At 41.3% G+C, this 26,040-nt stretch overlaps 1 protein-coding gene across 5 annotated transcripts; it reads left to right on the forward strand.

Annotated features, from left to right (window-relative positions):
- Positions 1-21,553: 21,553 nt before the first annotated feature.
- LOC115677991 (putative gamma-glutamylcyclotransferase At3g02910) lies at positions 21,554-25,094 on the forward strand. 5 transcript variants are annotated; one of them, XM_056318554.1, is made up of 2 exons: positions 21,554-22,135; positions 23,301-25,094. In XM_056318554.1, exon 1 carries the CDS (start codon positions 21,608-21,610, stop codon positions 22,121-22,123), a length of 516 nt encoding a protein of 171 aa, XP_056174529.1. In that variant the 5' UTR covers positions 21,554-21,607; the 3' UTR covers positions 22,124-22,135; positions 23,301-25,094. The 5 variants fall into 5 exon arrangements, with proteins under 5 accessions (XP_056174529.1, XP_030457106.1, XP_030457101.1 ...); XM_030601246.2 differs by having other exon boundaries at positions 23,314-25,094; XM_030601241.2 differs by having other exon boundaries at positions 21,554-22,124.
- The last annotated feature ends 946 nt before the right edge of the window (positions 25,095-26,040 follow it).

A 26,040-nucleotide genomic window follows, 5' to 3' on the forward strand; every position in this document is an offset into this window, starting at 1 on the left:
TCGACAGCGATCTGTTTCGTTTGAACATGCGTACATTATTAAGATTTGTTGCGAGCATTAGCTTTTCGATTTAGATATTGCTGTCGCATCGGGAGTCGGAGTCGTCAACTTGTAAAGCAGCTTGCCTGGGAGCATGTCCTGCTTAATTATTTCCGCGGAACTTTCAATTAGTGTCAAAAGGAATACCAATTTCAATATGTGCAGTGTAAAAATCTTTTCTTTAGTAAGAGTTGTACTTTGAATTTATAGCTTGAAGTCAATCACCAATTGGTCAAATAATGCAATTTGACTTTAAGCTTCTAGATCTATGACTTTTCCCCCCCAAAAAAAAGAAATTACTAAAAAAAAAGGAAATCCGTAAGGACCCGTGAGGAAATACAATTTAATTAAATTTAGTCTCTCCGATTTATTTATTTTTTTTCGTTTTTTGGCCTTTTGGATAGGATGGACATCCATTCCATTCTGATCGAGCAATACGAGACCAATGATGGTCCCGAGAGAACATGTGATATTTTACCGACCAATATGCGAGAACTGGATTTGCCACGAATACGAAGAAAAGCCGAAAACGACAGCGCGTTTTCAAACACCAGTTTGACTAAAAAGCCATACCATTCCATTAACATACTTTAAAGTCTAAAACTTCGTGAAAAGCCTCGGCAGAATCTAAGCACTTGCGTACCTGTAAGCGCCGTGTTTTGTTTAATGTCTGAAAGCGCTATCTTATTCCGGAGACCTGCTCCGACGTTACGGCTTTGCACATGCAGAGAGGCTAATCTTCTATTCTTTCGGTCAGTATTAAAATCGTAAGCAGGCGACCGTAAGATGATAAGCCTCTGAATAATCGCCGGAGGATCTCTTCCTCGTTTAGTTTAATCGGATTCGTGACTCTACGGTTCGGCGATCTTAACTGTCAAATCCAATTTTTATTTCCATAACATGTACGACACTCTCGCTTCGTTTTCAAATTCGTCTTAGTTTGTAAATTGATCACGACGCCAACGTGGTTAACAGCTCTTTTCCGGTTATGGTTGGGGCTGACATGGCGCAAAACGACACCACCAAACCCTACCCCTAACAGGGGAAAAATCAAAGGGGAGGAAAGAAGAATATTTGGACATGGCTAGCGATTTCAGTGTGCTAGTCAATGTTGCTGATGATGTTGCTTGGAAAAATTCCAATTTTGTTTTTTGGGTCTAATTAAACCCGATACGTGGCCTAATTGCTCGGGCGAGGGGGAGTGTTCCCACCATCGGGTGTTGGGTTCGAGTCATAATTACGAAACCGCCGCCGATCGGGAATCCCCTTAGCTCGACGTTACGTGAAAGGCCTGCCCATCACAGCCAAGCAAGATGCGAGGTGATTCTTCAGTATAAGCACGTGCTAGAAATTAGCGACCCGGTGAGATCGTCTCGCGCAGGAGGTGAATTTCAAGAAATAGGAAAACTCTTTTAGAAAACCCGATCGCTCCAAACAACTTAATTCAAGGAAAGATGGGTTTAGATCCGAACGAATCGATGTCTCGGTAGGTATAGTTGGACTGACCTCTTAAGCGATTGAATATCTTTCGAAGAGTAGTCCGTCCATGACATGGGACCAAAGGCTGCATGTGCATGGACTTATGTGATCTTGTGGCTATTCTTTCAACCGGACAAATTAGATCTTAACGAACAAAAACATGCATGGCCAGATACATCCCTGGCCTAAGAAACGAAAGGCAGGGACCAAAAGGACGAGACCCGTGCAGCCAAAACACACGAGCAGGAATCTTGGTGTCTAGCGAAAGGTGATCTACCGCGTAGGTTAGGCTTAGATTCACAACTCTAATTGCTTTTAGGGAACACCCACCAAACCCTGCCACAGTACCAAAAACCCTAAAAAAGGAAGTTGAAATTGCAATGACAGATTGAATCGACTTGTAAAGTTATCTATTCCCTTGCCGATGGTTTTCGTTGGATACTCGGAGAAATTGCCCAAACAGTCTTTCGTTGATCCTAAACTTTTCAACTTTACCGATTTAGTCATAAACCTCTGCGGAAAGTTCCAATGTATTCCTTCTAGCAAATGACGGGAAAAGTGTCAGAAAAGTTCTAAACCTATTACATTGGTATCAATTTAGCCCTATACTTTTTTTTAGTGTCAATTCAGTTCTAAACCTTTTATCTTTGTGCCAATTCAGTCCTTCCGGCTAATTTTAGCCGGATTTTGCTGACGTGGAGGCCGTCCGACTTACGTGGCACCGCCGGCGATGACGTGGACAACTTTTGATAATATTTTAATTTTTTTCAAATTTTTTTCTTTTTTGTTTATTTCTTTTCTTTTCTTTCCCTTTCTTCTTCCTCCAACCTGTCGCCAATCCGACAACCGGCTGGAGGCCAGGGCCGGCGAGGTGACGAGCCCCCCCGGCCATTGGCGAGCCCTGCCAGCCATTGGCGAGGCTCGCCCTCGCCAGCGATGACGATGGTGAGCCTTGCCTAGCCGCTGGCAAGGCTCACCTGCGACCTCACGGCCACTGGCGAAGGCTTGAGCCCTCGCCATCTGGCGAGGTCGGGTCTCATCCATGGCCGGCGAGGGCGAGCCTCGCCAGCCCAGCGCGAGATCGGCCTCGCGACCATTTGACCTCGCCGGATGGCCGTGATGGTGGCCTCGCGCTGGGGGGGCGGGGATCGCCCTCGCCGGATCTGGCAAGGACAAGCCTCAGCAGTGGCCAACGGGGCTCGCCAGAGGCCGGCAAGGGACCTAGCCGGCTGAAGGAAGAAGAAAGGAAAAAAAATAAAAAATAAAAAGAAAATAAGAAAATAAAAAATCCAAAAAATATTATTAAAAGTTGTCCATGTCATTGCCGACAGTACCGCATAAGCCGAACGGCGTCCACGTCAGCAAAATAAAATCAAAATTAGCCGAAAGGACTGAATTGGCACAAAGACAAAAGGTTTAGGACTGAATTGGCACAAAAAAAGGTTTAGGACTAAATTGGCAATATATTTTGGGCTTTTCTGACATTTTTCCCAGCAAATGACTGACCTCAAGTGGAAAATCAAATTTCACCGGAAATCGCTGACGTGGCAGTGTGCCACGTAGGACGACCGGCGATGACTAGATCACTACGTCGGCGATTTCCGGTGAAAATTGATTGGAAGGATTATATTGAAATTTCGTAAAAAGGTCCGAGACTAAATTTCGCAAAATTAAGAAGTTTATGTCTGATTTGGTGTCCGTACCATAAGTTTGAGACTGATGGTGTAATTTTTCCTTGTATTCATCGAAGCGAAAAACATTTGCCCGTACATGATCTGTGAAGAGCTTGACTTTTATGTATCTCATCAAGTATATTCCATATGATTTCTATTGATGTTAAAAATGAGAAGCTGAGCCAAAAGTTGTGCACTTATAACGAGAACCCTTCTAGAATTTGAGTTGCCAGGCTCTTGAAATTGCTAGGAAATTGCCCCCCGCCAATCAATCACGGAACACCGGCCATGTAAAGTATCATTCAAGCAGATGGTCATACAACTAAACTCTCGTCTACAAACGCAACGAATTCGTTTATCGCGATGAAAAATTATATTCACGTAAGCTCTTGAATCTTGTTTGAAATAACTATTTCTCGAGCTGCCGGTGTATCGAATGAAGATCAAATTATAATGACGAAAACATATCAACGTTTTTCCCTTTCAAGAGACGACAAATACAATGTGTGTGGGTTGTGGCTGTTAGATCAAACGCTTGCAAAAGTCAATAAATCAAAAGATCAATGCGAAATCTTGGCTGCAGAAAGTCGACGGTCCTTTTGTCCTCTTTTTCCTTTTCTTTTTCCCTTGTCACTTTCTTTTGGCGGTTCATGAATAGTAGCAGCTTCTTAGAAATTTCCCCACACTCATCATGTAACTTATGATCAGCTCGAGAGATCAAAGTCGTCTTGGATTGGTATTGGTTTTCATTTGGCTAACAAAAAGTTCTCCGAAAAGATGGTGACCGGTTTTGGATTATGCATCCGCGTCATGTTGAATGATATAAAATAGGCAATTGAATTCATAGCGAGTTTCATCTAATGATAGTAAAACGGACATGCATGATTACTGGGATAATTCACTATTTGAATCTTGTTTATGCTGGTTCCGGTGGCCGAAATCTAGCTCAAGAAGACGAAATCAAGAGAAAATTGCGCCTTCCCAATTCAAGATTCACGAGACATAGAAGGTTACATGGAAATTCGCATACGTAGTATAAGGTGCCTTTGGTGATTAAAATGTTCAACCATTTAAGGTGTGTTTGTTCGCACTACATTAAAAGCAATAAGTACTTTTGCGCCATCAGACCATGAATTATATAATATCACGTAAACCTCGGAAAATTATGAAAAAAGAATATGCGAATAAAAAAGTGTCAATAATGATATGCCACGAAAGTTTCAAGTATTTCGAGTTAGAAAGCAGTCAAAGTGCATGTGCCATGATATTAAGACACGCCGTTGATCTATTTTGCACCGATGAAAATGGGCCATCCGATGATTCATGGTTTCGACAACTTTCAACCACAACAAACTATCAATTCACTTATTAAAAACATGAAACATATAAATTCATACCTAGTGGTAAAGATAATATGCCATCACAACCGAGAAACTCATTCTAGATAGGTAAACTCCGGGCCATGAAATATCTCATTGATCCTATTGACGCGTGCCGAATCCCGAGTGACCATCTCAAACATAGAATCACTTGCACTCAATGGTTCGAAGAATTGGCAATGTACTGTGCATATGATCGAACCACACAAAAGAATGAATACATCCCACCAGCATAATTCCACAATAAAAGCACAAACTCATTTTTTTTCCAATAGGAAAATGACATAAACAATTATAGAACTTTAGCCTAATGTACAATGTACTCCTTGAATTTTTAATTTATTTAATATCGTCACTAGACTTTTGGTACATGTTCAATTTATTCCTTGAACTATATAAAAAATGTTCAATATCGATACTAAATATTTTTATATAATTTAGGGACTACTTGAACATATCGAACATATTAAAACTCCAAAAATTATATTGAATAAATTAAAATTTTAAAAATCACATTATATATTAAATTAAAATTTAAAAATTATTTGCAATCATTATTCCTTTTTTATATCGTCAGTCTTCGGGTGCTAAAAAAAATCGCGTGTCCCGAAACAAAGCGTGTGGGAGAGGAGGAGGAGTTGAGATGTCCGAAACATCCAACGACGACAAAGACTTTTTCCCAAAAGCAAACAGCTTTTTAAGGTGCGACCAAATGGAGATGATGACATCTTCACGTGTACGGTGGGACATTCCCCCCCGCCCCACCACCCCCGCACATGAGCTGTTCCTCCCCCCCCTGCGTGGGGCCCCTACCTCAAATTCCGGATAGACCTCGTGTCGCTCTTCCCGCCCTACACGTGGACGGTGGATAAACGATCCGGGGAGGGGGACCGGCACTTGAAGCTGAATACTTTTGGAAAGTTCAAAGACAGGTCCTCATCACCTGGTTTAGCTTTCACATAATGGATCCCATTAATTCAGTTCTCACTTACTTATCCATCTTTCTATCTATATCTATGTACATTTCACCTCAATATTGGAATATAATAATTGTATTCTGCTGGTCCGGGCGATTCCTGATCCGGATGACTCCTTTTGCTCGCTCTTATTTAAAAAATATAAATAAAAGAAAAGTTGACTACCTTCTTTCGCACTGAAAACTGCAATAGATGGAAGCCTTCTCAATTGTGCAACGACTGGCTTCACCCTTCTCTCAACCGACCCTGAGCAAAATGATGGATTCTTCGATGGAGAGTGTGCAACCGGTTCATCTAAAAATCTACGACGTTTATGTTTTTCCTAAAGTCCCCAAAACAAATAAGATAGGTTTTACTCGTGAGATGTAAAATATGAACTCGATTTCATCGAACGGCGGCCGAGGATAGTAAACGAATATGAAAGGGGGGATACATGTAACATAACAATGGGAGCGGATGTTCGGAGTGCAAGGATCTGAACTATTGTTGCGTTCCGATACCATGTTAGAAAACGGTTTTTTCTTAGGAGATTGACTCTTTGGAAGAACTAAATTGTTTGCTTAACAATTGTAATAGAACCGACAATTCCGATTTTGGAGCGGAATTGCTAGGATCGGACTGGAAGCTCATTGCTAGAATTGGTTCCATGGAAATTGGTCAGATGATAGAGAGACAGACGCAACAATGATTTGGTGAGATCGCATTGCAGTAAAATCATGTTTCCTATAAGAAGCTACAAGTACAACATCTCAATTATCATATGCTATCCTGTTCTTTTTTTCTGAAAAAGAGCAATGAATTCTTGGATTGATGGACTTGTCACTCGCGAACTGATGCACCTATCACGTATCTCAAGGCAATAGTGTTGAAATGTACATGTGAGTTATGTTAGAAAAAGTCCAACATTGAAGAAAATATGTGGTTTGGAGCAATTAACATATTAATTTTATCTATAATTCATATTGCCTTAAGATTTTAAGTGAAGGCGGGTAGGGGCTCAGATGATGTTAGAACCGATAGTGGATTGGTGGGCCCCCAATCTGCTCCAATATTTGGTGAATATCTTCAAAATGGAATCTCGTGGTCCGGTGAAAAAGACTAGGGACGAAGGTAGGCATTGTAGTGTAGCAACACTTAAGGGAGAATAGACCACTTTAAGAAAAATCTCACATCAAAAGATTGATGTTTTCGAAGCATTTAATATATCATAGTTAGTCCTAAGCTTTTGAGTGAAAGTGGGTCCAACTGGATATGTTGACAAGCTCCGACAGTCTCCCTCTTGACGATTTCCCTGGTGAAGGTATCGGATCTTTGATGTATACTCCCAACAAGAAACTGAATATATCTTACTCTTGTGGTGCATTCCATAGCATGTCAAGTTGTAAAGTTGTAGCTTGTTCTTGACTCAAAGCATTGTGTACCTTCGAAAAGAAGAGGGATGAGTGCGTATGGAGTAGGAATTAGGTGTACGTAGGTATGAGCTAATCGTTTGAGATCGGACTTCTCTTTTGGCTCGATGCATGCCACTTCTTGTGAGCCATTGGGGTCTAATTTTTCCTTTTTTCTCTTTCGAAAAGTCTCCATCAACACCACGTTAACAAGCAAGCAACACCTCATTAAAGGTCCTAATCTCTCTCTCTCTCTCGCAAAGCACCATGGATGCAGTCTGGCTTGTTCGCGATGACATCAAGGTGCTTGTCATGACGCTGACCTTCATCGACCACAGAGGAGCATCAACCTCCATATCCTGTGCCTGAAACAGATAGATCTCGTCGTCGCCGATAACAGCTAACTCATTGACAACGAATGATGGTGCTCACACAGCCTCGACACTCCATTGACAATACGAGCAAGAGGGAGAGCGACAGATTCGAGATCAGGGTTTTCTTCTGTTAGGCTAATAGTGTGAAAATTTGTGTGTCATAATCCGTAGATCGCGTTTGAGGCACTGGCGAATTTGGATCTCCTTCTCTTCAATTTTTTGTATTTGATGCCGCGCAGCTCTATGAGAAGCCATCATGATAAGTTGATGGCGATCATCCATTGCTGGTTTTATCATCATCTCTCGTAGAGTTCAACCCAGATAAAGGAGAAATATTGTTTATGACCCTAGATATGCCGTGCAATAACCTTAAAGAAATGTCATATGGTACTGGACCTTATCTTCAGATACAGTCCCAAGATTTTGCAGATTTGAAGTTTGTGTGGTGTCCTCGAGAAGCAAATCAGTACGCTGATATCTCAGCACAGATCCAACGAGACAACATCCTCGGTCAACATTGTTTGTCCCAATCCCCTATATATCACCTTAATCTTTTAATATCTGATGCTTTAATTTCGACCTCTCCTTTTCGTTGAAAAGACCCCCCCAAAAAGAAGTTGTTTACTTGCTTGAAAGATCGAACTTCAAGGACTAGGAAAAACAAAATAACATAAGACTAAATCTTTACGAGTTTGAACCTTTATGCCGTCTCGTAATCAATCACAGTTCACAGATAATAGGGACTAATAGCTATCGTAACTCTGCATTGAAGTGATGAGAAAGTTCTGCTTAGAACTTAATCCTCTATATTATAGAGACGTGACATGTTCCTAACATGATGTTAAGCTGTACCTTGAGATTTTCTTCAATCTTCTCGACCTTCTATGGCCTGAGAGATTTGGCGTATCTTGCACATAAAGGTTCGAGCACTCTAATCAAGTAATGCATCTTCCGAACACGGGGATCAATAATTATATGTCAAGTTGCATTAGTTTCACCTGGCCAGAGTGAGCACAGTTCAAGATCCGCCATTCACTGAATCGACAAATTCGTAGGGTTTCCAACAAGTCGAGAGCACTCCCGACGTGCTTTAGACGGATTGCATGTGTGCAATTATTCAAGCGAAAGCATCTCCGACTATGCTGGGAGGTTTTGGGTGCATCGAAGTTACGATCTTGGGATGACCCAAAAGAGGGGAGACAGGGGCAGAGCACGATTGAGTGCTTCTAGGGGCGAAACTCGTAGGATTCATGAAGTTCCCGAGGCCAGCCATCGGTTTCCGAACCCTAAAGAATCGAATGTATGGTGTCTATATTCTCAAGAAATCTTGTCCCGCACAGTGCAATCAGCGTTGCCACGAGAAAGTAGGATCATGCCGACGAACTTTTCTGTCGACGAAAATAGTTTCGTCTCTATTAAATACCCTCCCCCGATGGAAACCGAGTTCATTGCCATCAGCCGGGCAACGGGGGGTGGAACAAGAGTTTGGTCGCCATTGAGAGACCAAACGCGACGTAAAATACATTCCATCTTCGTTGTCGCCGCCGCCCCTCAGCTGCTTGATGCGTGGAGGATTTCCAATCGGATATACATTATGAGTTATGGAATTTCATATAAAGCTCACATTGATGTCTTCCTCCCCACGCCCTGGACAAGTTAGGTATATTATAGAAAATATATCGAGAGTAGGGAATTAGGTCTAGGTTAGTATTTACAGGACGAAAATGACAAGGCAGATCTTCATGAATATATATACACACACACCAACGAGTCAAATGACTAGGACGCAACATCTCTATCGAATCTATGTCAAGACGCCAATTGGAGATCAAGCAGATTCCACTTAGCTTTGAATTCCAAATAGTTATAGGTAAAATTTAATAAGCCGGAAATGCATCTAATCTATAGCCTACCTGCCTCAGTTGTAAACTAGCTTGGAGGGACGATGAATACATTGCATGCATGGATCAGGTGGTCCCCAAGAATACGAAGATTTCCAATGTCTTGATTATTGCAAAGGCTTCGGATGGTGCTGTCTCCGATCCACAGTTTTTGAGGCCCTTCTTTGGACAAAATACCATGATGATATAACAATAGGCTAAGATTCGGATCTAATTGTCTTTGCTTTGTCTTCCCTTTTAACAATACACATCTTCCGACATTTGGTAGGAACCCCGTCTCTCTCTCTCTCTCTCAATGACTTTTAAAAAGCAAATTCTCGTTCCCCTAAATACCACTATTTAGTTAGCATGGCAGAACTTCGATATCTTCGTAACAGGAGAATGATCCAAAAGGAGCCCAGAACTCACTATCGCTCGCTCGATTTTTCCTGTAACCAAGAATGTGAGATTCTTCTTCATTTCACACCTCACACGACACTCGAAATCGCATCTTATCTTCAGATTATATCGTTCTATGTAGAACGGAAAACCTGCAACCACATGCTTCCATATATCCCATTGCACGATGGATGTCATAGCGAATCTCCGATGCTGCACGCGGGGTGCATCGAATAAAAAAGTTGGACATCAAAAAGGCTTTTGATCTATTTCTCTCTCTGTTTTTTTTGTTTTTTCACCTTCGCTCTTATGCTGACATACAAACGAGGTATTGACATTTTTGTCATGGTGAGGATGATCACTACAAAAAAACACGAAATTTGCGACGGAAATTTGCGACGAACATTTGTTCGTCGAAATTTGCGACAGAAAATATAATCCGTCGCAAATTTGCGACGGCATTGTAAGTCCGTCGCAAATTCGTAGTTTATCAGCCCGTGATATTCCAACCCTATCTCTCACTCTCGCTCTCTCTCGCTCTCTCTCGTTTTTCTCCCTCTTTCGTTTGTCTGAAATAAGCAAAATCCGCGCACGCACATATTAATCTCGGTGAAGCTTTTGTACCGGTAAGTGCCGTAGCTAGCTTCGTGACTATTCGTCGTTGCATTGTAATTTCCGTTTTTTTAATATATGTTTATGTTTGTTTTTTTTTTGTATCTGCATCACCGGTTTAACGACCGGCCACCTCGCCGGCCTTTGGATGAGGCCGAACGGCCACGCCTTTTTGCGACGGAAATAGTTTCCGACGCAAATTTGTGACGAATAAATGAAAATTCCGTCGCAAATTTGCGACGGAACTTAGTATCCGTCGCAAATTTGCGACGGAAATAGTCTTCCGTCGCAAATTTGCGATGAATAAATGAAAATTCCGTCACAAATTGCGACGAAGTTGAGTATCCGTCGGAAATTTGCGACGCAAAACTAATTCCGTCGCAAATTTGCGACGGATACATTCCGTTTCCATCGCACATTAAAAATTATTAAAAAATGATTCTTAAGTGATTATTCTTTTTTGGGTATGTGCCTAATTGAAGGTCTCGCAATCCAAGTGGACGTTGCAATTCTCATCAAATTGATCACTTTCTCCTACAAATATTTCAGTCAAATATTTGGGTAAGTCTTCTTTACATTGTAGTTTTTTCTATTTTTGCAATTTGATATTAATTGTTGCGTGAATAACATAAATTATAATTTCCAAAATTTTATGGTTTTAATTAACAACAATAGATATGATATTTTAAATATTTTACCAGAATTTTTTATTTTAATACAGACACAATGCAAAGAGAAAGGGCTTGGATGTATAATAAGAACTTACCTGGACGTCAAGGATTGACAGATGAGTTTCGTACTGGATTGGAACTATTTTTAGACTTTGCTAGTAGTAAATATGAGTTTATGGATGGAAATAAGTTAAGGTGTCCGTGTAAAAAGTGCGGTAATGGTAAATTTCTTGTGTGTGATCAAGTTAGAGAACACATTATTAGATTTGGGTTTACTCCGAACTATTATAATTGGACTTCCCATGGTGAACCATTTATATCTGATGAAGGATATGGAAGAAGTGACCAATTTTCAATTAGGGAAGAATGTGGCTATTATGAGCAATTGAACCCATACGAGAGGATGGTGATTGATGCAGCTAGTTATAATTTTGTCACAAAAGCAAATCATGCAAGTACTAGTTTTACTCCTACACGTGAACAAGTGGGTACTAGTCATGCTTCACAATTGGAAGATATAGGAGTAACGGGTTTTGAGGAGAATGTGTATAATGAAACTTTTCAATCTAATCAGTTCTGGGATGCTTGAAAGCAGCAGATGAACCTCTATGGACAAGTTGTGAGGACCACACTAAGTTATCGGTGACAGCCCGACTATTAAATATCAAGGCAGAGCATAATGTGTCTGCGGATTGCTTCAACTCTTTTGTTGAAGTAATGCGGGAATCATTGCCTCGTGATAACAACATGCCAAGTGATTTTTATGATATGAAAAAGCTAGTGGACAACTTAGGTCTTCCGGTTGTAAGGATTGATGTATGTAGTAGGGGTTGTATGATATATTGGAGAGATGATGAAAATGCAGAATATTGCAAATTCTGTAGCCAACCTAGGTACAAGATTAACAGGAGGCCGGGTCGTAATCAGAAGCGTAAACAATGCAAGCAAATGTTTTATCTGTCCTTAATCCCCAGATTGCAAAGGCTTTATGCGTCTAAAGCCACTGCTGAACACATGACTTGGCATGCAAATCATGAAACAGAAGAGGGTCTAATGTGTCATCCTTCAGATGCAGAGGCATGGCAACATTTTGATAGAACATACCCTGAGTTTGCAATGGAGCCTCGGAACATCAGGTTAGGTCTCTGTGCCGATGGATTTGCTCCATTTGGGAGAACAGGAAAAAATTATTCATGCTAGCCAGTTATCTTAACGCCGTACAATCTTCCACCTGGTATGTGCATGAAGACACCTTATATGTTTTTGACATTGATCGTGACAGGGCCGCAAAATCCGAAAAAGTTGATAGATGTTTATATGCAACCATTGATTGAGGAGTTACAACGGCTATGGGTTGAAGGTGTCCCTACGTATGACGTTTCTACCGATCAAACATTTGTTATGAAGGCTGCCCTTCTTTGGACGATAAATGACTTTCCAGCTTACGGAATGTTATCTGGATGGAGTACAGCTGGGATCTTAGGATGTCCGATATGTTTGGAGAGGACAAAGTCATTTAGATTAAAACATGGAAAGAAGCCTAGCTATTTTGACTGTCACAGACAATTTTTACCGCCAAGTCATCCTTTCAGAAGGAATAAGAAAGAGTTCAGCAAGAATAGGACTGAAAGAACGCGTCCACCATTGAGGTTGACTGGCAATCAAATTTGGGAGCGTGTGCAGGACTTTCCAACTGTTGTTGAAAACCCGCACGGCACGACTTTTGAGTACGGAAGTACACATAAGTGGACAAAACGCAGTATATTTTGGGATCTACCATATTGGAAGGCCCATCTTATTCATCATAATCTTGACGTCATGCACATAGAAAAGAATGTTTTCGACAATATCATAAATACTGTGATGGATGTCGCCGGAAAAACAAAAGACAACTTGAACGCAAGAAAAGATATGAGAGATATTTGCGATCGGCCAATACTAGCTGTGGATGCAAGCAGCAGGGGACCAAAACCGAAAGCAGTTTATACATTGGATAAGGAGCAGAGGCGAGTTGTTTGTCAATGGTTGAAATCATGCGGTTTCACGATGGATATGCTTCGAACCTCGGGAGATGTGTTGATTTGAAGGAATGCAAGTTGACAGGTTTGAAGAGTCATGATTGTCACATCCTGATGGAAAGACTAATTCCAATAGCTTTGAAGGAAGTTTTACCGAACTTTGTATGGGGCGCCATTACAGAATTAAGTAATTTCCTCCATGATATTTGCTCGACAGTGTTAAAAGCATCGCACATGGAAAAACTAGAGAGAGATATTCCAATTATTCTTTGCAACTTAGAAAGGATATTTCCTCCGGCGTTTTTTGATTCGATGGAGCATCTCTTAGTTCACTTGCCTTATGAGGCCAAAGTTGCAGATCCCGTCCAATTTCGATGGATGTATCCATTTGAGAGGTAATGTTTTCTTTAAAATACAGTTCAAATGAGTTTATCATATAATATGTCCCGATAAGCTTCTTTCTATTTCAACTAGATTCTTATATCATTTGAAGAAAAAAGTGAAGAATAAGGCACATGTTGAAGCTTCAATTTGTAATGCATATATTGTGGAAGAAGTGACGACATTTGCATCATACTATTTTGAGCCGCACGTTCAATGCAAGAGGCGGAGAGCAGGCAGAAATGATGAGGGCCCCATTGATCCCAATTGCACAGCATTCTCTATTTTCAATTATCTGGGTCGACCAAGCGGCGGATGTCAGTTTCGTTACTTATCAGGCGAAGAACTTCATGCAGCCCATACTTATATTTTACTGAACTGTCCAGAAGTCGAGCCATACTTCAAGTAATTGTAAATTTGTAAATATATGTTTTGCGTGTCAAATATTTGCTAATAATGATATGGTTTTTAATATTAGGATTTTCCAAACTTCAATGTTTGGACTACAACCAAATGAGTTTGACCGTTTGTGCGATGAACAATTTGCAGCATGGTTCAAGACATATGTAAGTTGCCTATGGATCAAAATCACGTTATTAAAATTATATACATCATTTAGTTAAATATATATTATTAACTTTGCATGTATAACCTTAGGTTCACAGTAATTATGATGAAATTGGAGGGCAAGGATTGCTACATTATCTGTCATGGGGTCCACAGTTAAGAGTTCGAAGTTGGCCAGCATATTTCATAAATGGATATAATTTTCATACTCAAGAATATGGAATAGGAAAATCCACAATGAATAGTAGTGTGTCTGTTTGGTCATCCAATGGTGACAGTTCGAAAGATGATTTTTATGGCTTGTTGGATGAAATCATAGAAATAGAGTACCCTGGACCATTAAAGATGCGGGTTGTGTTATTTAAATGCACGTGGTTCGACCCCGTCAAAGGAATGAAGGTGTATACGAAGTTCAATTTGGTTGAAATAAATCACAAGATAAGGTATATGAAGTATGAACCATTTGTCTTGGCACAACAAGCAATTCAAATATGTTATGCATCATATCCTAGTTTGAAACGTGACAAAGCTGATTGGTGGGCTGTATGTAAAATCAAAGCACGGAGAAAAATCGAGGAACACTGGACGGATAGAGCCTACCAACAGGAGGAAGTGTCTAACACGGTTGAAATTGAGGAATATAACATACCAACTTTACGAGATCCGTGTGGAGCAATGATAGATGTGGAGCCAACTGAAATTTGCGAGTTAAATGTACAAGAATGTTCAGAATCTGATTTTCAGACAGATGACGAAGACGAGGACGAGGAAGAGGACGAGGACGAAGACGAGGACGAAGATTAAAATTTTTGTCACAAAACACTACAGATGTGTAATTATTAATGTTACAGGTGCTATTTTGGTTGTTATCGTTATTGTTCTTGTTATTATTGTTATTGTCGATTATTCTTTTTATTTTAATTGATCGTCCGAAATTTTGTCCCTAAATGCCGACAAGTCTAACATTATTAACGTGCCCTAACATTTCCGATATTCTAATTTCTATTGCAACATTTGAGATGCCTAAATTTTTGATTGAAAAAAAGATGTAGCAAATTTAGGACCCAAATAAATGAGATGCTAAATTTTTGACCGAAAAAAAAAATTCACAAATTTACAACGTTCATGTAGTATGTGCATATTTGCGCCAGACTCAAGCTATCCGTCGCAAATTTTGCGAGAGAATTTGTACCGTTCGAAATTGTATACGGATAATTTAATCCGTCGCAAATTTGCAACGGAATTTTTTTTATGTCGCAAATTTGCGACGAATTTTTATTTCTGCTGGAAATTTATTGTCGATCGCAAAATTTGCGACCAATATAGAAAGTCCGTTGCAAATTTGCGACGGATAGTTGATTTTGCGATGAGATTTTTACCGCTCGAAATTTTCGGCGTAAAAAAATGCATTGTAAATTTGCGACGGACTAAGATTTCCGTTGCAAATTTTGCGATGGACTCAGCCGTCCGTCGCAAATTTTGCGACGGACTATGATTTCCGTCGCAACATTTGCGACCGACCGCTGAGTCCGTCGCAAATTTGCCGTCAAAACTTTGCCGTTTAAATTTGCGACGGAAAAATCACTCCGTCGCAAAATTTGCGACGGACCAAACTGTCGGTCGCAAATTTGCGACGGACAGTTGAGTCTGTCGCAAATTTGCGACGGGCTCAGCTGTCCGTCGCAAAATTTAGGAGGGAATTGTTACCGTTCAAATTTACGACGGAAAAATTAATCCGTCGCAAATTTGCGACGGATTAATTTTTCCGTCGCGAATTTTTGTCGGTGGCAAATTTGCGACGGACGTGGGCGTCCATCGCAAATTTACATGTTATTACCCCTTCCCGACGTCGGCCCCCGCCAGATCTGCGCATTCCCCCCGCCCGTCGCCGTCGCCGCCCAGCCGTTGCCGCTCGTCGCCGGTCGGCCCCATGAGCCCCCGCCGTCGCCCGATCGACACGCGAGGCCCCCACTGCCCGTCCCGGTCGCCCCCCGCCGCCCGCGGCCCCCGGTCGGTCGCCCCCCCCGCCGGTCGCGCCTCGCCCCCGCCTCGCCGACCGCCCCCCGCCTCATCGCGCCCTCGACCACTGCCTCGTCGCCCGCCCCGCCTCGCCGCCACCACTGTAGGCCCGTCGCCCGCCCCCCGCCGATCGCCCCTTAGCTCCGCCTCGTCGCCCCGCCCCCCGCCGTCGCGTCCCAATGCCTGCAAGCCGCCGTCGCCAAATCCGGCTGGCCGCCGGCGCAGCCGTGCGCCGCCGACCCGGCCCGCCACCCGCCTCCTAGTCGCCGGCCGAGGCTGTGGCCGGTCGGCCCGACGCCGTCGCCACCCCCCACGCCGTTGTCGCCGCCAACACCGTCGCCGCCCCTGACGCCGTCGCCGCCGAGCTTCGCCGTCGTTCTCCCGGTCGTGGCCGAGCACCTAGCCGACTAGTCACCATTTGAGCTCAGGCTTGCGCCGGGACCGCCACTGTTCTATCGGCCGATTTTTATTGTCCTTGAACCAAGTAAGCAACTCTCTAAACCCTAGTTAGTATAATTAGGTAATTAGTCGGACTTGTTTAAGGATTATCTAGGGTCACTTTTCGTTGGCTAAATGACTGGTCGATTTCAGGATTGCATGTGGCATTGATCAATGGTCGACTGGTTAATTTGTCTATTATGTGGATGATTAAGCGTTAAATGACGATAAGTTGATTGATTAAGCGTTTTCACAGAAAATGCTTGAAAATTGAATAATTCTATAAAAAATCAAGGAAAATTACGGAAAATGCCAACAATGGTATATGTTGGCAACAAATATGAAATTTGACCGTAAAAGTTTTTTAAACTTTTTAAAAAACAAAAATTTCAGAATATCACAAAATGGCAAAAATTAATAGTGACAACCCATTTTCAATGAAATTTAGATTTTTTAACGTTCCGGGGAAAAATATATTAAAAAATGAAAAATTTCCATAACATTATAAAATGGCTTAACATAAATGTGGTCACTCATTGTGAAGGAAATTTTTATTTTTTTTGGGTGAAAAAAAAATTAAAAAAATATAAAATTTCAATACTGCACAGAATTGCCTAGAAATGTAAATTTCTTTAGATGGCCAAACAAAAATTAGAATTTAAAAATTTTCAAAACTTCACGGAATGACTTATAATACTTGTGGCCACCCACTTTTAGTTATATTTAATTTTTTTAACGTGCCCTAAAAACTATTAAAATAAATAAGGACAAAAATGTTGGAAACTTTACCTAATAGCTTAGACTACCTGTGGCCACCCAATTTTAGTATGGACAAATTTTTTTATTTCACGAAAAAAATTTATATGAAAAAATAATAATATAAAAATGCTTATAATTTTAAAATTTCAAAACTTTACAAAATGTCTTAGAATATCGGTGGCCACTAACTGTTAGTGAAATCTTTTTTTAGGGCCCAGAATTTTTTTTTGCAATAATAATAATTTTTTTCTTACAAAACTGTACAGAATGAATCAGAATACCTGTGGCCACCCACTTTCAGTGAAATTTAAATTTTTGTACGTTGTAAAAAAAAATTTAATCAAAATGAATGCGATTCATATAGTGATGTTTAATACCTGTAGCCACCCAAGTCGTGCTCATACATTGATGTTTCATATCAAAATGAATGGGATTCATAGTATATTTGTTTGTAGGAAATTGCACGTCATAAACACTCGACATTGGCTCATTTCAAGGAAACATTTTCTCAGTCTTTCCATCAAAATGGTAAGCTTCGTCATGTACATCATTATGTGTTCGGAATACGTGTCAATAGTTTTGTACATATTCGCATAACCTTCCTACTTGTCAGTTTAAACGTGGAGGTCACATGCCTAGAAGATAAGGCTCTTCCTCGTCCTCGTCCCCGGCCCTTTCCTCTTCCCCTGTCCCGGCATCTAACCCTCAACCACAGTATGGTCCGTCACAATATGGACACGTTGGCCCTTCCTCCAACGCTCAACAACATGTTACGGGACTTGGCCACATGCGAACTGAACGTTCTCCAGTTCAATCTCCTTTAGCTCCATCTCCTTCCGTTCCACCCCATTATTCGGCGGAACAATCGAATTTTGACGGAAACATAGGTCAAGAAGATAACCGATTCTTCATATGCCCATTTGGAGATTCGTAAGTACTTCATTTTTATTTTAGTATATGTAATATTTATGGCTTTAGATATTGATGTCAATTGAATTGTCCATGTTGCACAATATTCATATGAATGCAGATTCACGGATGCTCCGTCTGTTGTAAGGGAATTGAACAAAATAGTAAGAAACTTTTGGATGGGAGAGTATATTACTTACAGAAATGTTCCACAAGAAGTGAAAGAAATGTGGTGGAATGAGTTCAAGGTAAGTTTTACATATTTTATTTTCTCACCAATTAAGTGTGGTGTAGTATATTGACGGTCAAGAATGATGTAAAGGGACCAGAACAACTCCGTAGTTTTCGATACCTAAAGGACCAGATATTTTCCCTGACATGAACTTTACAAAATCTGTCTATATTTGTTTGGTGCATGGTTATGGATATGTAATCATCATAATAATTTTTAATTTGTGTTTTTATTCATTGCAGCGGAAGTTCAAGTGGGAGGAATCGGAAGACAATGAAATGAGAAGAATTTTCGATAAGAAAATAAGTGATTTTATGCGAAATGTCATGAATAGAGCGAAGAGCAAGCAAACGAAGCCGTCTTTCTTTACAGCTGACAATTGGGAGGCAATTAAGACATTTTGGGCATCTGAACAGAGTCGGCAACTCTGTGAGCGGAATAAGAAGAATCGATCTTCTAGTTCTAGTGATGGGTCAGCCACATATGCTGGGGGCTTTATCAACATTGCGGAGCATCGCAAACGAATGGTAAGTCTATTAAATGAGTTATCAGTTAATTTAATTCAATTACTCATGTTTACATTTTGTAGGCACATGAATTGGGGACGGAACCGACATTTACAGCTATATTTGAACGCACATTTCAAAAGAAAGATAAGACATGGACTGGCGATCGAGCAAAAGCTATTAAGGTATGTAAGGTTATACTTTGGCTTATATGTAAACTATAATGAAAACCGTGAATGCTTTCAATATTTTCGGTAGATATATATATAGTGATTTTATTTTCATCTATATTGTTAATGTAGGAAAAATATGATGAACTTTTAATGAGCAGTGCTAGTGGTAGTGATGATTGTCCTGAGTCCCGGCCACCAGTTGATAATATGGCATTATGGATGGAGGCAACGGGTGGGGCGAAAAAAGGGAAAATATTTGGGATGGGATCATTATCAAGGATGTTCATGCCGAATGGTCCTAGAAGTTCATCATCCACTGGGACTGGTCGAAGGAAGTCACGACCAGACGAGAATTTGACCCAAGAAGTGCATCGTCTCAATAATTTACTTGTTAAGAAGGATGAACAAATACAAAACTTGGAAGAACAAATGAGAGTCGTTATGCAACACCTTAACATCAATCGCTATGGCGATCCTCCTGTACCTCCAGCCAATCCAGTAGGTGATGGGTACAATGATGACCAACACATTGATGCCGAGAATGCTGCTGATGATGATGAAGATTTTCTCCGGTCTTTCTAGTTAAATTTCTCAAAATCGGGGGTAAGCTTGCTTCATAATATTGATTTTTCATAATTTCACTCATATTCATATGTAAGAACATTTATGTTCGTCCCTAAACGTATTTTTGTTAACCCTTTTGTTATTTTACACCTAGTTCCACATCCATGCATAAACGCTTTTTTTATATTCTGGACTGATTTATGTATCGATATTTCCTCAGGTCTTGACAAAAGTGACTACTTTTGGTGTCCTGCCATCGTACCAAAGCCGCGTCTTCTTCTGTATGATTTTTTTGCATCTTTTATGGTTGTCCCGTCTCTTAGTTCATGTTTTGACTGTATTGTAATATTGGATATCAAATAGTATCATGTAAGACTCTACAACTTTCCTTCTGTTATTTGTTTCAATTATATGTCATTGTGGCTGGTTTGTCAGAATTTATGGTTTGTTCGTTTTTCTGTTTCAATTATATATCATTGTCTCCTTTGATTGATATGGACAAGAATTTATGGCCGAAATGATATAAAAATAGCGACGAATATTTTAAGCCGAATTTTGTTATCATTAAAGTTTGTCACTAATTTGCGACGAAATTCGCGACGAATTTGCTAACGAAATTCGCGACGAATTTTATGACGAAAATTGCGACGAATTTTGCGACGAAATTGCGACGGATTTGTGCGACGAATTTTGCGACGGACAACCGTTCGGCCCAAATTTTGCGACGGACAAGCGTTCGTCGCAAATTTTGCGACGGACAAACGTTCGTCGCAAATTTTGCGACGAAATTTGCGATGAATTGCGACGGATTTTTTGCGATGAATTTTGCGACGGACGGACAAACGTTCGTCGCAAATTTTGCGACGAAATTTGCGACGGACAAATGTTCGTCGCAAATTTTGCGACGAATTTTGCGACGGACAAACGTCCGTCGCAAATTTTGCGACGAAATTGCGACGGATTTTTGCGATGAATTTTGCGACGGACAAACGTTCGTCGCAAATTTTGCGACGAAATTTGCGACGGACAAACGTTCGTCGCAAATTTTGTGACGAATTTTGCGACGGATAAACGTTCGTCGCAAATTTTGCGACGAAATTTGCGACGAAATTGCGACGGATTTTTGCGACGAATTTTGCGACGAACAAACGTTCGTCGCAAATTTTGCGACGAAATTTGCGACGGATATTTGCGACGGACAAAGTTCATCGCAAATTTGCGACGGAATATTCGCTACGAATTTTGCGACGGACTATGTGCCGTCGCAAATTTGCGACGAATTTTGCGACGAATTCTTTTTCGTCGCAAATTTGCGACGAACTTGTGAATTTTCCGTCGCAAATTCGATTTGCGACGGATTTTTCCACGTTTTCCGTCGCAAATTCCGTCGCTAATCCGGTGTTTTTTTGTAATCATCATAGCGAATTCGATTCACCATGAATCTTGTCATCCTCATCAATCTGGGCATGGTAATGTTGGAGCACGTAAAATCTCACAATGTCTGTGGTAAACATCGTAGATGACACTGTCGACTCAAAGGGCTACACCCAAATAAACATGAGATCCTCTGATGGGTGTGCTTTTCCAAATTCCAAATGGCGAGAATTGCGTTGGGCCCGGATAGATTGTGTACAACAATTTTCAGATTCTTCGAGAGAAGGCCGAGTCCTCCTTTGTGCTGCGCTACAAGTCCAGGTTGAAAACGTGAGGGTGGTGGGTAAGGGTTTTAATTGGTCTGGTTAAATATGATTGTATTTTAGTAATATGGGCCGGGTCGGTTATGCTTGAGTCCGAGTCGGATTTGACTCGCTAAAATCGTATTGCCTAAAGAATGATCAATACGTGTCAATTTGAGTCGCACTATTTTCAATCTGACCAACCCTTTTGACCGGATTAGCCATGAAGAGACCAGTTTTCTCGCGAACCCTAACGAAAACGCCTAAATCATGGAGGCGTCATGATGTTGTTTCATGCAGCTTGGACCTCACAATTCAATATCATGAGGCCCATCATATAAAAAGAAATATCATTAGGCCCAAAATCCGGCCCATGTTCCGGCCCAAAATCGTCTGATCTCGACTCAATAGTCAACAAATAGTCAACAGTCAACCCTCATTTCATCTCCTTCTCTCTCTCTCTCTCTCTCCCTCTGCTGCGTGTGCATGCTTCGATGGCGACGATGGCGTGCGACCACCACTCGCTGATCTTCACGTACGGCACGCTGAAGCGGGGCTTCCCGAACCACCCGCTCATGGAAGACCTCATCCGCTCCCGCGACGCCGTCCCCCTCGGCCCGCGCGTCACCCGCCTCCCCCACCCCCTCGTCCTCGGCCCCTTCGGCATCCCCTTCCTCGTCAACCTCCCCGGCCGGGGCCACCGCGTCCGGGGCGAGCTCTTCTCCGTCTCGCCCCGCGGCCTCTCCCGGGTCGACGAGCTGGAGGGCATCGGGCGCGGCCACTACGAGCGGCTGCCGATAGAGGTGGAGGGCGACGGCGGCCCGGCGGAGGCGGAGGCGTATTTCGCGCACGCTAGCTTCGGGGAGGGGCTGTGGCGGAGGAGAGGGGAGGTGGGTTTGAGCGAGTACACGCGCGAGTGCGCGGGCGAGTACGTGAAGAGGTCGGAGAGGCCGAAAGGTTGGAGCTTTGTGGAGAGTGTGAGAGAGTTCGTGTCTTCTTCTCCTGATTGAGGTCTGATTGAGGTGATCGTGTTTTGTTTATTCTTTTTCCTTCTTTGTTCTCTTGGCAATACGTGCTTAGGAATGGTTTATGTTAGTTAGTTTGTTTGCTGCTTAACATATTGAGCCCTGCAAGGTCGAACTCTGTAACTTGTGGTACTCTCTGATCATGAGGTCGTAAGGCGAAGAAATTGCTGAGTAACTGACAAATTGAGAATGGTGATTTTTAGTGCAGAGCAACTACTTTCTGTGATTTTTTTTTTTTTTTTGGGTCAAAACTTTCTGTGAGTTTAAACAGAGCCTCAAAGTGGTCTGGGACAAGCCCAGATGCTCTGAGCTCATGGGCACCGAAATCATGCTATGGGATTTCCTTTATGGACATTCCTGGTGCAATGTGATAGCAGAGATTCAAGATTATTGTCTGACTGAAAACGGAAGTAGAAAAGAAAAAAAGCAGCTTCTTTGGATCAATAGTGGCTGGTTATGTCATTTGATTTGCAGTATTTTCCATGGAATGTAGGTCTATTCTCCTCTAGATGAATTAACATTGCGTTCATTTGCTGTTCCCTTCCTTGCAAACCAAGACGGAGTGAGAGGAGAATGAATTTGGGAGGGAATCATGGGGAGTTTCCTTGCCTCGTTACTCTTGTCATTTTATCACTTTATTCCAGATTAAGCGCGCTTAATCTGGAAAGCCTTTTTTGTGCTGCCTCTTTGTCCGATATCACCAAGCACGAAACATTCATCTTTGTTGCCATCGCATCACTCAATGTCCACGCTGACGACTTCTCGAGAAAAGACTTAAACCTTCATCAGAATCTGTTTGTTACACCCTGTGGCCTGTGGCATTTGAATCCATCTAGACCTCTAGGATTTTGGCTGCCATAGCAGAAATTTAACGTGTGATTCCCTTCTCAATGCAGTTAGAGTTGACTCATATTGATTCTAATTGTTTCCTTTAACTGATCAACATACTCGCTATGGGTATCATCAGATTCTCATGCTGCAGCAGAAAAGAAAGTCATCATTTTGCATCTTTTCTAGTTGCAAGTACTTCTGTGTCTGAAATCTTGACTAAGTGTCTCCATTCAAGTAGTGCCATTGCCTCGACCATTGGCAGATGTGAACAATTTATGTGGTGTTTCTCTTCCGGTCATAATATCTGATTCTGCCATTCTCTTTCTTGAAGAACCAATTTACAGGCGGAGACATGGGCATCAATTGAGAAACTTAAGGCAGCCTACATGTGAAAGGAACAAGAGCCTTCTAACTTATTTGTCTTGCCCAAAAGAGAAGATTGTGGCGATTTAGCTGTTTCAGACTCTCCCTGATTACAACTGAAGCTTCATGCAAAGTAACAGAACATAAAGACTTAACAATTCTGCCAATTCTTTTCTCTCTCTTTCATATGAATTGCATTCTGTTAGCTAATTGGAAAATGATGATGCAGTAAAGATTCTTTGAACATATTGAGATTGTGTTTATCATGATAATGCGCTTAACACATCATTTTCAAAACTTTTCTATTCTCTTTTAGGTTGGGATATCGCCTCGCCCCCAACTAGCTAATTCTCTCCCTAACCCCTCTATTCTCTTCCTCCAATTCCGCAGGCAATAATCATACTCTAAGGCTCTCCGGTTTGTTTTGATTCAAATGCATGCATCTCTGGACTGATTGCCCTGCTTCATGACTTAATGTAAGTAAACAGCTGATAACAACAATATGTCTGTGGATAGAGGTGAAGCTTGTAAAACCGAGAAGATAATATCTAAGCTCCTGTTAGTTGACCTACATGTTTGTTGTACTGAGATTGGCTTTCTTGTCAAGTTAAATTGTATGGTCCCGTGTCCTTTGGTTCTTCTTCTTAGGAATATACTAGCACAGTTATAATAGCACATTGACAAGATTACCGACACATCGAGGTAGTTACTACTACAATCAGATAGGTACTACTACCACCACTGCTATGCTATACCGTGTTTTCTGGCAAGGCCCATATATTGGCCGTTTCGCCAATTGCAAACGATAAGTTTTATGTGAAACTTAACTGGTGATGCAGTACGAGGCGTTTGTGCCGTGTATAAAGGTTGACACCCGCTACCATATGTGCTGGGCCATTCGGTGTCCGTAATTCCACTCTTTGGGACTCACTAAGTTGAAGGACGCTTTTGGTGGGGGCATACCATTGACCCTGTCCCTATGTACTGTATCGGGTCCATGAGGGGACTACTGACACTTTTATGTTTCTCATCGAGGTACGAGAAGAACAAAACTTGAGAAGCTTGAATCCACGATTCTGCGATCCTAGCCCACACCTGACGTAGTAACGCACCTTAGATTGTACTGGCAAGTTCACTTTCTCATGTCTGTCAGATTATGCGGTAAGACAAAAGGAGTACAGAGGCTAAGTGCAACTTCTCTAACGCCAATCTGTCTCCGACCTGAACCATGAACCTGTGGGTGTTCCAGAAAATATTCAGGCGTGGATCGGATGTATCATGAGATTGATCAAGCCAATGGCTTCAGTCTACACGCGGCAATTCGACTCTCAGGGTTTTCATTCATGGAACTACGATGCAATAGTAACTTTTACATTTTTTGTTGGTAACCTACGGGCATGACTATAATTAGCCAACTACATGGAGGTAAACTAGCACAACCACCCTCCACCGTAGCCCCTCCCGCTCAAATATGAGTTCCTTGGGGTAGGAATCAACTCCACAATCATCGATGGCTGACCAGAAAACATTGAAAAGCCCTTGCCAGTCAAAAAAATGATGTTTAATGACTGTGAATTGCGCAAAACCGGATCGACTGATACCAAATATGTAACTGCAAAAACTGGACGAGGCTTCAAATCAGCTGTTCACTGCAGAGGAGAGATCAGTATGAGCATGAATTTTGTCGGGAACTAACGGAAAGGTGAGTAGTGTTTAAACTTCAGAATGAGCATAAAGGCATTTACTTAAGGGATTCTTTTTATTTTTTGGGCTTTCAAGACAAACTTTGGCCATTCGTTTAGTTTCAATGGTCCGGCATTGCCTACCATCTGTTCCCCCTCATTTTGACAGATTCATTAATGAATTGTAATTTCTCAAGTTCTGTGACAAATATCACAACTAACTTCAAGAAAGCTGATATCATGATAAACGTAGGACAATATCTTATCGAAACAAACCAAATGATAAACTTAGGACAATAAGGCCTGTGGTTAGAAGTAAACACGAAGATCATAAGCCAAAAACTGAGATTTTGGAGTGTAAAAGAATTCTAGTTCACATATATATATATTTTTTCTCTTCGTATTCATATGCTTACATTTCAAGATCAAATCTGGATTCCACAAAGAGGAAACATTTGGGTGAGGCCAAAAAAAATAAAAATAAAGTAGACATCGACATTATTATTTTGTGGACATCACAGGTGACGTAATGGGAAAAGAATGTTCTTCTTGGCCTCCCTCCCGAGCGTGAAGAAAGAAAAAAGTGACCACTAAATGCACACGATGAGAAGGATTTGGTCCCACTCACGTGAGAACAAATGTGGGTGGTGTAGACTCTTAAGACCACCATGCATGTGATCCTCCACTAGCTATTGTTATTATAATTTGATTTCCCAAATGAAGAAATAATCTAGCGAAGTTTTCTAGAAGGATAAAATTTGTGCTTCCAATTATGGATTTAGTGTGAAAAAGAGAAACTGCATTTTGTGCGTTTTAGTTAGCTAAGGACCCAAAATGAAGTGGGCTGATTACAGAAAGAACCAAAGAAGGAGCAATGAAATTAAATCAGAAGTGGTATAGAGATTCCATGTCGTTATTCAATCTTTCTTTCTCCCGGTGAGAAAGTTGAGAAAGGGGTAATTTGTATTCATCTCCTATTTATTGGATCTTGCTAAGGTTTCTAATCAATGGCAATGGAGTAGTAGA

The sequence above is a fragment of the Syzygium oleosum genome, unplaced genomic scaffold, assembly GCF_021117445.2.
Source record: "Syzygium oleosum isolate NSW1041296 unplaced genomic scaffold, Sole_v2.1 Sole_v2.15, whole genome shotgun sequence".
NCBI classification, from domain to species: Eukaryota; Viridiplantae; Streptophyta; class Magnoliopsida; order Myrtales; family Myrtaceae; genus Syzygium; species Syzygium oleosum.

Coding starts and splice junctions, on each gene's coding strand:
- LOC115677991 (XM_056318554.1), top strand. CDS start 21,608: ATGGCGACGATGGCGTGCGACCACCACTCGCTGATCTTCACGTACGGC.